Source organism: Galeopterus variegatus, unplaced genomic scaffold, assembly GCF_000696425.1.
Source record: "Galeopterus variegatus unplaced genomic scaffold, G_variegatus-3.0.2 Scaffold266, whole genome shotgun sequence".
In the NCBI taxonomy this organism is placed as follows: domain Eukaryota; kingdom Metazoa; phylum Chordata; class Mammalia; order Dermoptera; family Cynocephalidae; genus Galeopterus; species Galeopterus variegatus.
Genome location: NW_007726377.1, coordinates 450,033 through 462,892, shown reverse-complemented (window position 1 = coordinate 462,892; position 12,860 = coordinate 450,033). Strand labels below are relative to the sequence as shown.

The following is a 12,860-nucleotide window of genomic DNA, read 5'->3' as shown; positions in this document are numbered from 1 at the left end:
CTAGCAGCGCTTGTCACTCTCATAGTAAAAGTATGTGAGTCATTTCTTAAAGCCAAGAGGAAACTACTGCAAAGCTGAGTCACTCAGGAAGAGAACAGCTGTGGATGTAAAGTGAGAGCCCCTCTTCGCCCATCACATTTACTGGCTTTGTCCTTTTCTCTAAAACAAAGATTTTCACAAGTAAGTGTTTAGCTTTGTTTCCCTAGGTATAGAATGCCTAAAACTGCCCTCTTATGGCTGAGGTTTAAGCATTCAGATCTCATCCGGAAAGTACAGAACCTATCACTGCTTCTCCACAGTTCTGCTCTGGATATGACTCCCCATCACACTCCCTGAAGCTCCTGGCCCAACTCCCAGCAGACGATCTTGCTGGGTTTTTTACTAAGTTGCTTGAGCTTCTGCAAATTCACTATCCTCATTTTCACATTCTCTCTCTCTTCCCCGTCTCTTCTTTCTCCCTTCCCATTGTGTCCTTCTGCCACTATAAGACTTGACTGTTTGATGCAGAGGCAACAAAATTCATAGTTGTCAACCTGGAATCATGAATACAATCCAAAATTGAGTCTGCATCGATTAAAAGGGTAGATATGAGAAGCTTCTAGAAACATCTATGTTCATGATCTAATCAAATATTATAAGATGGATTGAGTGGTAAAAACAAAATACAAGTTCCTTATAAATCACTGTCTGCAACTCCTTATGGTGAGATGTGTTAGACTGTGGGTAATCTCTACAGCATGCTATAGGTAGGATATCCATACATCCTAGTTTGGCTGAGAGAACCCTGAAGTCTGTCTGTTGTTCTGATGCTGTTATTAATAAGGTCTCTTTTTAGTCTCAAAAGCATCCCAGTTGGGATGATAAATCATGTGATCACCCCGGGTATAGGGCTTCCCTCCCAAGACTGAAATGCTGCCTTTTAAGCATGGCAAAGTAGTCTGATCTTTCCCTGAGGTTCCAAAAGATATTTTAAAAAACAAAAATTCCAGTATTAAACTCAGCTGGACATTAAAGAGCTCGTCCTTCAAGCAACAGAATACAATTTTGTGATTTCAGGTACTTCCTCTCAGCTTGATGTCTAATGCCAGAAAGTTAAGAGTTTAGAAATAAGTAGAGGGCTCACTTCTTCATTATTTAAACTCAAAGAAAAAAGCAATTTAAATCTTTTGAGACCATTTTCAATGCCAAAATGCTCCAGAGTTTGGAGTTTTGGTCGGAGATGGGTGCTAAGTTCATAGGAGGCTCATGATCCTAAGATACTCAGTCACGTTATGGCGGCCAAAGCTAGGTTATTTTTATTCCTTTTACCCAATATAAAAGAGACTTACAAAAAATCCTAAATTTTTTCTCTTTTCTAATCAAGACCAAACTCTAGGACCCTTTGTCACATGCTTCTTAACTTTCTGGTGATAAAACTTCAAAATATTAAGATATGACATGGAGGCCAGAATAACAAGATAAAAATTCCTGGTTTTCAGTTCATCCCTTGGCTGGTAGATTTGATCCAGCTCCACTTTACTCTGAACATGAATACTGGCCTGTTGGAGTAAGGCACTTGGCCAAAGACAGACAGAAGGAGCAGAATGCTTCCTGAATTTACTGATCCCCTACAGAATCAATAACAAAAACACTCACATTTCAAACATTGTCTGTGTTAGAAAATCAATTAAGTCAATAGAGAATAAGCCAACTAGTCTACTGCTGCAGTTTTCCAATGAAAGATTAGCCTCTTTATAATAAACACGCTTCAAAAAAATCTTCAAGGGCTGGCCTGTAGCTCACTTGGGAGAGTGTGGTGCTGATGGCACCAGGGCCGCGGGTTTGGATCCCTATACAGGGATGGCCGGTTAGCTCACTTGGGAGAGTATGGGGCTGACAACACCAAGTCAAGGGTTAAGATCCCCTTACTGGTCATCTTAAAAAAAAAAAAAAAACCTTCAAGATTTCTCCATCTTCCTTCATTTCCAAGTGTTATTCATTGTTCTCATCCATGTGATAGAATTGTGTACCTGCCCAATAAGTGCAATACCCTATTTCAATAAGAAATTTAAAAGACAGTTTGGTAAATTTCACCCTTTTAGGTGCTATTAGTCATCTTAACAAGTTCACATTTTATTTCTGGTCAGATTAGCTAATGTCATTTAATTTAATTCATCAAAAGAGAAATATTTCATATTTTCTCGTTTAAAAAACTATGAACTATACTGAGGTAAGTGATGAGAAATTTTCTTTAAAGAACAAAAATAATTTTTAGAATGTTAAAATATAGCATATAGAACATGTACTACAATAAAAACAGCTTGCCAGTACTGATTTTCAGAGCTGTCTCTGAATACAGAGGCCAGTAGCTTTGAGATGGAGGTGTTGTGACCCAACCAGATTTGGCCAGGAGGCAAATACTGAAGACTGTGCAGCTGAGAAGCAAGCAGTGCATCCTTCAAAATAGCCACCGGGGCCTGGTCATCCCTGTAAACTCAGACCAAGCTCAAAAAAGAACAATTTTTATGCTCAGCAAGAACAGCTTCTCAAATTGGTCCTTGTAGAAGTTCAAAAGTTCACATGAAGTCAACTGTATGAAGCTGATGTGGAAGTGATACAGTTTGGATATGTTTGTTTGCCAAAACTCATGTTGAAATCTGATTCCCAGTGTGGCAGTGTTAGGAGGCATCTGGGTCATGGGGGCGGATCCTTCATGAATTGATTAATGCCCTCCCAGGGGGTGGTTAGGGAAGGCTGTGAATGAGATCCCTCTCTATTAGCTCCTGGAAGAGCGGAGCATGACAACTCCCTCCCTCTCTATCTTGCTTCCTCTCACCATGTGACCTCCTTGCACTTACCAGGAGGTAGGTGCCTGCTGCTTTCAGCCATGAGGAGAAGCAGCCTGAGGCCTGTGCCAGATGCTGCTGTCTCAGAATCATGAGTCAAATAAACCTCTTCTCTTTATAAATTATACAGTCTCAAGTAGTCTGTTATAACAACACAAAAATGGACTGATACAAGAGGCAAGGTCGTAAACTTTTGCCTTTTCTCCTCTAAGTTGGCTCACAGAAAACTCAAAGTTAAAGGACTAACAAAGACAATAATCATTATCACTTACTGGCATTTGCTGGACTCTGTGCAACACACTTTTATATTATTGCCAATTTTTTCAACAGCCTTTTTCAAATTTCTCAGGTAGATTTTCAGACCTCCCATCTATTGGACTCTAAAGCACAGGCTCTTTCCCTATGCAGGCCTTTACTGATCATGTCCCTCTAACTGATATACTAGATGCAAGAAATTAACAAAAAATAATATAAAAATTAAAACTAAGATCTGGTCTCTGTCCTTGAAAAGGTTGCCATGGGTATATACTCTCTTTGGACTCACCCAGCCAATGAGTTTAGACTGACTGTGACTGTACACCCCTCCCCTGCCCCACTACATGGTGAGCTGTTCCTCACAGACAGATCTTCCCAGAGACAGGGACTCAAACTCATGTAGGGTTTGGCCCTCATGCCTATATTCTCATGGCAGAGGTTGGCCCCATGAATGTCTGGAAACTGCTGCATGAACAAAAGATCAGACACCGAATCCAACAGGCTCATTTCTGTGGCTCTGAGAAGCTCTTGGATGTTCTTTTGCCTTAAATCTAAAACATATCTGACCAGGAACTATTTCCTTACTCCTTAGAAGTATCAGCAGGACGCCGTTTCTTATATGGAGAGGCAACATAGCCTGTTGTTAAGTAGCATGGACTCTAGGACTAGACTGCTAGACTGCCTGGGTTTGAAACCTAGATCGCCCACTCATCAGCTTTGCGATCTGGAGCAAGGTTTTCAACCTTGCTGGGCCTCAGTTTCCTCATCTGTAAAAGGGGGATGACTGATTTAATATATCACATTAAAGTGCTCAGAACAGTGCCTGGCACACAACAAATGCTATGTAAGTGATAGCTATCAATAAAAACAGTAATGACCATCACCACCAAAGTGGGGAAAAATCTTTTTTTTTTTAAAAGATGACCGGTAAGGGGATCTAACCCTTGACTTGGTGTTGTCAGCACCACGCTCAGCCAGTGAGCCACAGGCCGGCCCCGGAAAAATCTTTTTAACTGCTCAAATATCCCTCTGCTCCTCTATATTCTAAAGAACAGTATCCTAAATAGGAAATTAATACTACAACCAAGCTGGTATTGAGTTGGGGTTAAGAATCACACAGTTTGAATGCTGGTTCTGCCATTTACTAGTCACATGTCCCAAGGCAAGGTACTTAACCTCCCTAAACCTGTAAAGTGGAGACACTAATTAATACCCACCTCTGAGGCTGTAAGGATCAAGTGAAGTAATACTTGTAAAACTCAGCACATGTCTGGCACTCATTAGTGTGAGATAAGTGGTAACTGCTGTCATGAAGGATTTTCCTTAATGAATTTATCTTTCAAAGGCAGCACGAAGGATTCTAAGTCACAGAATGCATAATTATCCAGTTAGGAAAATCTGTGCAAGAGAGATCTGTTTTCAACAAGTTCTAATCACATCAGCAAAGATGTCCAATAACAAGGGATTAGTGCTTAGGCTGTTTGGAACAGAATTAGTTTGATAAATGTGAAAAGATCTTTTACAGTTTTCTCAGCAAGAGTGATCTGTGATGGGTGCATAATAGGAAAAGAAGAATATAGACAGTTCCAAACTTACGATGTTCAGTGCGACGATTTTTCGACTCCGTACCCGTACCAGCATTCTGGTTTTCACTGTCAGTAAATTATTCAATAAATTACATGAGTTATTCAACACTTTATTATAAAATAGACTTTAGATGATTTGTCCAACCGTAAGCTAATGTAATCATTCTGAGCACATTTAAGGTAGGCTAGGCTAAGCTATGACGTTTGGTAGGTTAGGTGTATTAAATGCATTTTCAACTTCTGATATTTCCAACTTACAATGGATTTATTGGGACATAACCCCATCATAAGCCAACGAGCATCTGTATTGGATTCATGTTAATGCCCTCCTTAGTTTTCTTCTGGTTAAGATTACAGTTGCAAAAAGCTAAAAGGGTAGTGACTTGGATGCCTGGCATCTACTCAAGAGAGATGAGATTTGCACAAGGGAAGACTCACATATAGAGCACACCTGTTCGAGACATGCTCATTTATAAAGTATCACCTTACATCCAGGAACTGTCATTTCACATCCATCACTTTGGTCCTCATTGTCAGCATTCAGGAAACTGATGGAGCGAGCACTTTTTATGGAGTGAGCACTTTCTATGTGCCACGCAGGATTCTAGGCGCTGGGAGCTATACAGGGAGCACAAAAGCCCCCTGCTCTCATGGAGTGAATTTTTGCAATAGAGAGACAGATAATAAACATATAAACAAACAATTTAATAATGTATAAAAGCAAATTCATAATTTCAAATCATAAGTTCCTTGAAGAATGTAAAGAGGTGTATTAGATACATGACTGGGGTGGGGGTGGAGAAACATTACATGGGGGGAGTCAAGGAAGGGCTCTCTGAGAAGGTGACATCTTGTTTGAGACCCAAATGACAAGAAGCAAGTGAAGACCACAAAAGGGCCTTCCAAGCCGAACTTGGGCAGATCTGAAATGAGCAGGCCTAAGTCCCTTTGGAACTTTGTGACTGCCAACGCTAGTACCTAGTGCTCACATATGCTCTGGATGGGACCACGCAGCCTGACTCGTGGGCTATGGCATGTTCTGGGGATCCAGAGTCCCCACCCCCCCGAATGTCACACCCAATCATCCACATCAGGGAGGGTGATTTTGGTTGGGGGCCTAAAAGTGAAGGAAAGGAGATTTAAAAGAGGCATAAGGAACCTACAAGCCAATTGCAATATAGGAACATGATTTGGATCCTGAATTGAACAAACTATAATTAAAAAGGAAAAAAAAAAAAGAAAAAGACACTTGGAAGATTGAACTGTTATTAAGAAATACTGTTAAGTGTTTTAGTTGTGGTGATACTATTGTGCTTATGTTTATGATATGGGCTCATTTGTATGCCCCCAAACTGCATATGTTGAAGTCCTAACTTTCAGTACCTCAGAATGCGACTGTATTTGGAGATAGGACTTTTAAAGATGTAATTAAGTTAAAATGAGGTTATTAGGGTGAACCCTAATTCAGAATGACTGGTGTTTTTATTTTTGGCAGCTGGCTGCTAGAGGGCTTGAACCCTAGACCTTGGTGTTACCAGCACCACGCTCTAACCAACTGAGCTAACCAGCCAGCCCTGACTGGTGTTCTTGTAAAAAAAGATTAGGACACAGACACAAATCCATGGACAGATGACCACACTGTGAACATACAGCAAGAAGGTGGCCATCTACAAGCCAAGGTTTCAGAAGCAACCAAACAGGATGACACCTTGATCTCCAGACTTCTAGCATCCATGATTGGGAGAAAATAAATTTCTGCCGATAAGTCACCCAGACTGTGGTATTTTGTTTTGGCAACCCTGACAAACTAGAACAGTTTACAAAGAGTCTACATATCTTAGCGAAATGCACTGGGCCCCTGGCATTGATATCTTTTAAAAGCTGTCAGGGGAAATTCCTAATGTTGATAACCACTGGCCTATACAAACAGAGCCAGAAGTTCTTCATGGGAGAAATAAGGGAAGACTTGAAGGAAAATACCATGTTCCTGGATGATAAAAGTAAATACTACAAAAATAAACTTTTCCAACTGAAGTTACAGATTAAAATTCCTATTAAAAAATGTGATGAGCTGTGCTACAGTTCACCAATATTTACTTTCCCTCCCTAAGAAGGATGTAGTCCCCCATCCCACTGAAGTTAGGCGTGGCTGTGTAGTGTACTTTGGCCAATAAATCGTGAGCAGGAATGACCTATATCATTTCCAGGCAGAAGCTTCAAAAGCCACACTCTTTCCACACTCTGTGAGTCTGGTAATGCGGCAGCTGGTGGCTGCTCCATCAATCTGTGTCCTTGAGTGAGGACAGGGACACAGAACCATCCACCTAAGCCATGATGAATGTAGTGTGAGGAAGAAATAGATCTTCATTTTTAATCAATGAGATTTGGGAGTTTGTTTCCATGGCATAATCTAGTCCATCTTGACCAATACAGAAATTCAACATAGAACTTGACAAAATAATTCTAAAGTTCACTTGAAAGAAATCAATAGGCAGGGAGACAAAAGTGCACCAGGAAGGAGCAATGAGTCAGGGTTAGAGCTGTCAGATATTAGGCCATATCACAAAGCAGCAATGATTAAAAATTACCAACAATACTGAGTGTGGAAACAAAAGTCAACAAACATTTGTACTGAACTATATAAAGCCTTATGTAGACAGCTAATACACTGATGAATTTAATACATGATTAACTGTAATGAAGGTTTTTTAATTCTAGCATGTTAAGGAGCTGCCTCAGTTTACTGATCAAAAGTAACAAATGTGGGCTTTGCTCTAATGTACCAGGCTGCTTTTTTTTTTTTTTTTTGTCTTTTTTCGTGACCGGCAACGGATCGCAACCCTCGGTGTTGCACCCACACCTCGCTCAGCCAGTGAGCAGCCGGTCTGTATGTGGGATCCAAACCCTCGGCGGGAGCGCCGCCGCACTCCCAAGCGGTGCACTGTAGCAGTGCGCCACCGGACCGGCCCCCCCAGGCTGCTTTTGTTGAAGGACTGCTCCTTATTCACCAGTCCAGGGAAACATTTATAAAGAACACATCATTTTAAACTTAAATTACATCAATAGCACCTAACGAAACTCTAGCACTTTCTCTCTCTAGCTTCTTCCAATCTACCAAAGATGTTTTAATTTTTTAGATTTCAACAAAGTGTCTGAATTCTGGATATTTGACAGTTTTAAGGTCACATTTGTTTGACCTTATCTCCCAGTGCTTAAAAGATGCACCTCAACAATGAAAAGACGTATTAACACACAAAAACCTGAATAACAGGGCTAGAAAAATCACCCCATATCTTCTAGGTCACTTGCATTTCTGGAAAATTACTTAAGTATATAACAAACTGTAGGAATTTACATCTAAAATTCTGATGAAACAAAATGTAACAACAACAACAAATAAAAGTAAACTGTTACATTACTTTTTAAAATTGGGGGGCTGAAGCTCTCCTTAGAAGGACTCACCTCATCTCTATGGATTTTTTCATGCTCAGATTCTCTTCAGCCCAAATACACTGTGCTCCTAAAGGTAGCTGTGCATGCTGTTTTTCTTCTTGGCCTGTCCTCCCCAAAGTTTATGAGCTCCAACTCATCCTCACCTTTGAGGATCCTGCTCAAATGCCTTTCCCAGGAGAATCCTTCCTTCTGTGATGCGACTCCTTGCCTGTGCAATCCGACCGGTGTCCCTGAGCTGCTGCAGCGTGCTAATCAGACCCTCTCCATCAGTGCATGCATCACACTGTACTGAAATTATTTATTGATATTCTTGTTTCCCCCTGCCCCCGCAGAAGACTTCTTATTTGTCTGGGTCACACAGAGCATGGCTAATCCCTCACCCACATTAACAGAACTTCAAGTATTTGAATAAGAATAAACCTAAACATTTAATAAATCTTTACTATATGTTAATCAACTGCCTGCCAAGTCCTTAGCAACCCACATTTAACTGTAGCTCCCATTATTGCAGTTGAAGAATGTGGAACTAAGGTTAAGCAAACTGCTCAAGGTCACAGAGCCAGGCATTGGCAGGGCTGGGGTATCCAATCCAGAGCCTGCCTCCTGACCTGGTTCCTTTCTGCAAGCACATCCCACACTGAGCCTACTCTGTTCTCCTTCAACTACTGGACTCCCCTGAGTTTGTGTGGTAATGCCTTTTAATCTGCTCTTCTTTGTCTGCAGCCCATAGCACAGCACTCTGGGGGCAGGTGGGAGGCTTGGACCACACAGACCCAGCTATTCTACTAGCTCTGAAATGATTCTGGAGGCTGGGACAGCCAGATCCAGGCTCCTTTCTTAGCTCCTCTTCTTACTGCCTCTATACCTTTGCCTGAATTACTTAACCCCACTGGGCCTCAGTATTACCATCAGAATTTTACTACTGTCTCCTGGGTTGCTACAGAGATTAAAGGGATTATGTCTCCATGAGACATCAGTACTGTACTTGGCACACACTGAGTGCCCTCACCGGCACTTCACATCTTCTTGTTGGTACACTGTGCTGTTAGACAGCGCTCCCAAGTCTCTGTCTGGGCCCTGCAGCCAAGCCACGCCTCCCCATCCCCTATTTGTATAGAAGGATCTTTATATCTAAGTACAGGACCTTAGAATTAGTCCCCACTGTTTTCATTTGTGTTAGATTTTGCCTGTTTCTGCCTTGTGGATCCAATTCTGTCTCCCACATACCCACTATTCCCCATGGGTCTGTGTTATCTGTAACACAGAGTGCGTATGGAGGCGGAAACGGACTCAGAATACCCAGCACTGTGCTTGGCACTAAGCAGGCACACCTGCTGACGCTTCCCTACCTGTGACCTTCCCTTACCTGCCCTACAGGAGACAAGGTCATTCCTGCTTACATGTTACCAATGGCAGCATAAGCCAGAATGACCTTGCAAGAGAACAATCTGACGCGATGTACAAATATGCATAAAAAATGTTGACTCCATAATTCTACTGGAAATTTACTCCAAAGAAGTCATTAAAGAGAAACAAATTTCTATGTACAACATGTTTATAGTGTCATTATTTAAAATGCTGAAAAACTCTAAATAATCTAAATGCCCTATAAAGAGGAGTGTTAAATAAACTGTAACAGAGCAATAATAACAATGTGGCTCTTAAAAAGATTAAATATAATGACTATGCATCTTTATATTAGTGAATATAAAGTTATTTAAATAAATTACCATACATAATACACACTATGACTGCAACTAAATAAAAACTATGTACACATAGATAAAGAGAGAATGGGAGGATAAAGAATAGAAAATTATAGTTATGGTGAGATTACGGATAATAATTTTCAGTTGTTTCCCATTAAAACATATTAGAATTTATTTGGTCATAAACATCCCGAATATTTATACACATACAGACACATATTTTACGTGGTTATTATTTATGTGTGCATATATAATCTGAAAGGAGAGCTACACAGGAATCAAGAATGAGCAGACCAGAAGCCAGGGCCTTAGCTAACACAGGATTTTAATTAAGGTCAAGAAGCATTTGTCTAAATATGAGATCTAGTTCCTGTCCTCAAGGAACTTGAAATTCAGTGAGTTGCTAATGTGCCAGATTCCCTGCCCACTGACCTTCTTATGCCTCATCACGTGCCTGCCTGCCAGTCAGGAGTCCTGAGGAAGGATCGTCAGGATGGTATAAAAGTGAAGGGCATAAGCCCCGCCACCCGGAGCACCCTCCCGGCTCTGACACCTAACCAGCCAGGGGTCCGTGGGCCAGCCCTCCCCCAGTGAGCATCAGTTTCTGCCTCTGTGAGATGGGGTGGCTGCAGTGCCCATCTCAAAGCCTGGTGTGAGGCATAGCGTCATAAGTGCCCAGGACAAGTCAGCTGCCATTATAACTGTGTGCCCCACCACCTCTTGCAGATGGGCAGAAATTTTAAACTTAAAAAAATAAGGCAGCAGCAGAAGTAGCAGCATACTTGCAGTGAGAACAGAAAAAGGGGGTCTCCACTGGCCATGCCCCTGGCTTACCATAGGTGAACATGCGTGGCGAGGTCAGTTCAATGTTGGGCAGGGCGCCCAGGTGGTTCAGCACAGCGCACCGATAACCATTTTTCTGGGCGTAGTCAACGAAGGTGCGGATATACTGTTTCTCACTGTGATTGGCAATTCCGGGGCAGATGACCATGGTGACGTCCTCTACAGGGTGCAGAAAGAGATCCTGATGTATCCAATAAATGTGACATAATGAATGTACACAATTATACTTCACTGGCTTAGAAAACAGGAGGAGGGAATTTAACATACATCTCTTCACTGAATTTTCTGGGAAAGAATATCTTTCCCTTCTAGCTAGAGATGCTTATATTAGCGCTTTGCAAACCATTTATGGTGAAGGGTCAGTTTTTAAAATTTCCAGTCCATCATGGATAGACACTTTTGAAAAATACAATAAAAAATAATTACTAGAAAAATGAAATAAAAATATAAGCCTCAATTTTTAATTATTAAATTCAACAGATATAAAATTACTGTCAAATTGCTATACAAGTTCCTAAACATTACTCTTAATTTCTGTATGAAATTCCATATTAATAAACAAACGAATGAATGGAAAAATAAAATGTAATGTTTGCACAGACCTCTTTGACCCAGCAATTTTACTTTCAGGTATTTATTTATTCCACAGATATATGAAGGTTCTTCAAAAAGTTCATGGAGGGCCGGCCCGTGGCTCACTCGGGAGAGTGTGGTGCTGATAACACCAAGGCCCCGGGTTCGGATCCCACATAGGGATGGCCGGTTCGCTCACTGGGTGAGCGTGGTGCTGACAACACCAAGCCAAGGGTTAAGATCCCCTTACCGGTCATCTTTACAAAAAAAAAAAAGTTCATGGAAAGATTTATATTATCTTTTAATTCTATTTTTCCATGAACTTTTTGAGGTACCCTTGTATTTATACATATGCAAAATGATATATATGCAGTTGTAATGGCAAAAGACTGAACACAACCTAAATGTCCAGAAGTAGGGGTCTGGTTTAATACATTATTGCACAACCAAGTGATGGAATATTACATAGCCCTTAAAAATATCGAGACGTGTTCATATACACTGGCATGGCAAGCTCTCCAATACATATGAAGTGAAAAAAAGCTAGGTGCTGCTATTTGTGTGGAGGAAAAAAAGATGATTATGTTTCTAAATGCATCCTTTAACTCTGGATCATACACAAGAAACCTAATAGTGGGTATCACTGGGGAGGGGTCTGGACAAAGAGTAGAGGTGGGAGAAAGACTGAAACTTTCACTGTGTATCCTTAGTACCTTTTGGATTTTCTATCATGAACATGAATTACCTACTTGAAAATATAAATACATATTTTTCTTTAAAAGAAAACTAATGTTCAGGTTATTAAATCTGATCATAATTTCTCTTCAAATTAAGATAAAAACAATTAAAAAATTCTTAATGCTAGTATGGAAATGTGAATTAGTAAACAATTTTGCTATATGCATAAAGATACTTAAAAACTGTATAAACCTTGACTTAGTAATTCCAATTCTTGAAACCTTGCCTAAAATATTATGATTAAGAATTCTCATCATAGAATTATTTATAGCGACAAAATTGTAAACAAGCTAAATGTCTAACAGTAAAGGAATGGTTGAATTATGATATGATCACATCACAGAACATTAAGCAATCATTAAAATTATGTTTTTAAGGACTTTTAGATTTTTCATGACATGCTAAATTATAATATAATATTTATAATATAATGTATAATAATTCAAATTTTGGAAAAACAATGCATAAAACTGAAAGAAAATGGAATAAAATGTCAACAATGGAATGCTGAGTGGTAGGATTATGGGTGATTCTTATTTCTTTTTTATTTTTATTTATTTTTTTCTTCTTTTCTTTTTCTTTTTTTCTTTTTGTCTTTTTTGTGACCGGTAAGGGGATCGCAACCCTTGGCGTGGTGTCGCCTGCATCGCGCTCAGCCAGCGAGCACACCGGCCATCCATGTATAGGATCCAAACCCGTGGCGGGAGTGCCACTGCGCTCCCAGCGCCGCACTCTCCCGAGTGCGCCACGGGGTCGGCCCACTTATTTTCTTTTTCAACTGTTTCTGTATTATCTAAATTTTCTAAAATAACATTCTTTTTGTACTTAGAAAAAAAATCATATAAGGGAAAAAAAAGGAATGCTTTTCTAGGAGTGCT

General features: G+C 40.3%; 1 protein-coding gene and 1 non-coding gene across 3 annotated transcripts in view; both read right to left on the bottom strand.

Annotated features, from left to right (window-relative positions):
* The window catches only part of ABHD2 (abhydrolase domain containing 2), a 107,080-nt gene that overhangs the window by 32,089 nt on the left and 62,131 nt on the right, over nucleotides 1-12,860 (bottom strand). The window contains exon 5 of one of the 2 annotated variants that reach the window (XM_008566716.1): nucleotides 10,663-10,830. The exons of the other annotated variant lie outside the window; for it this stretch is intronic. Coding sequence (XP_008564938.1) covers nucleotides 10,663-10,830 — 168 coding nt within the window. The remainder of the gene's footprint in view (nucleotides 1-10,662; nucleotides 10,831-12,860) is intronic. 2 annotated transcript variants of the gene reach the window in all.
* On the bottom strand, nucleotides 6,163-6,236 carry TRNAT-GGU. Its single transcript has one exon. It is a non-coding gene; the product is annotated as a tRNA-Thr (tRNA).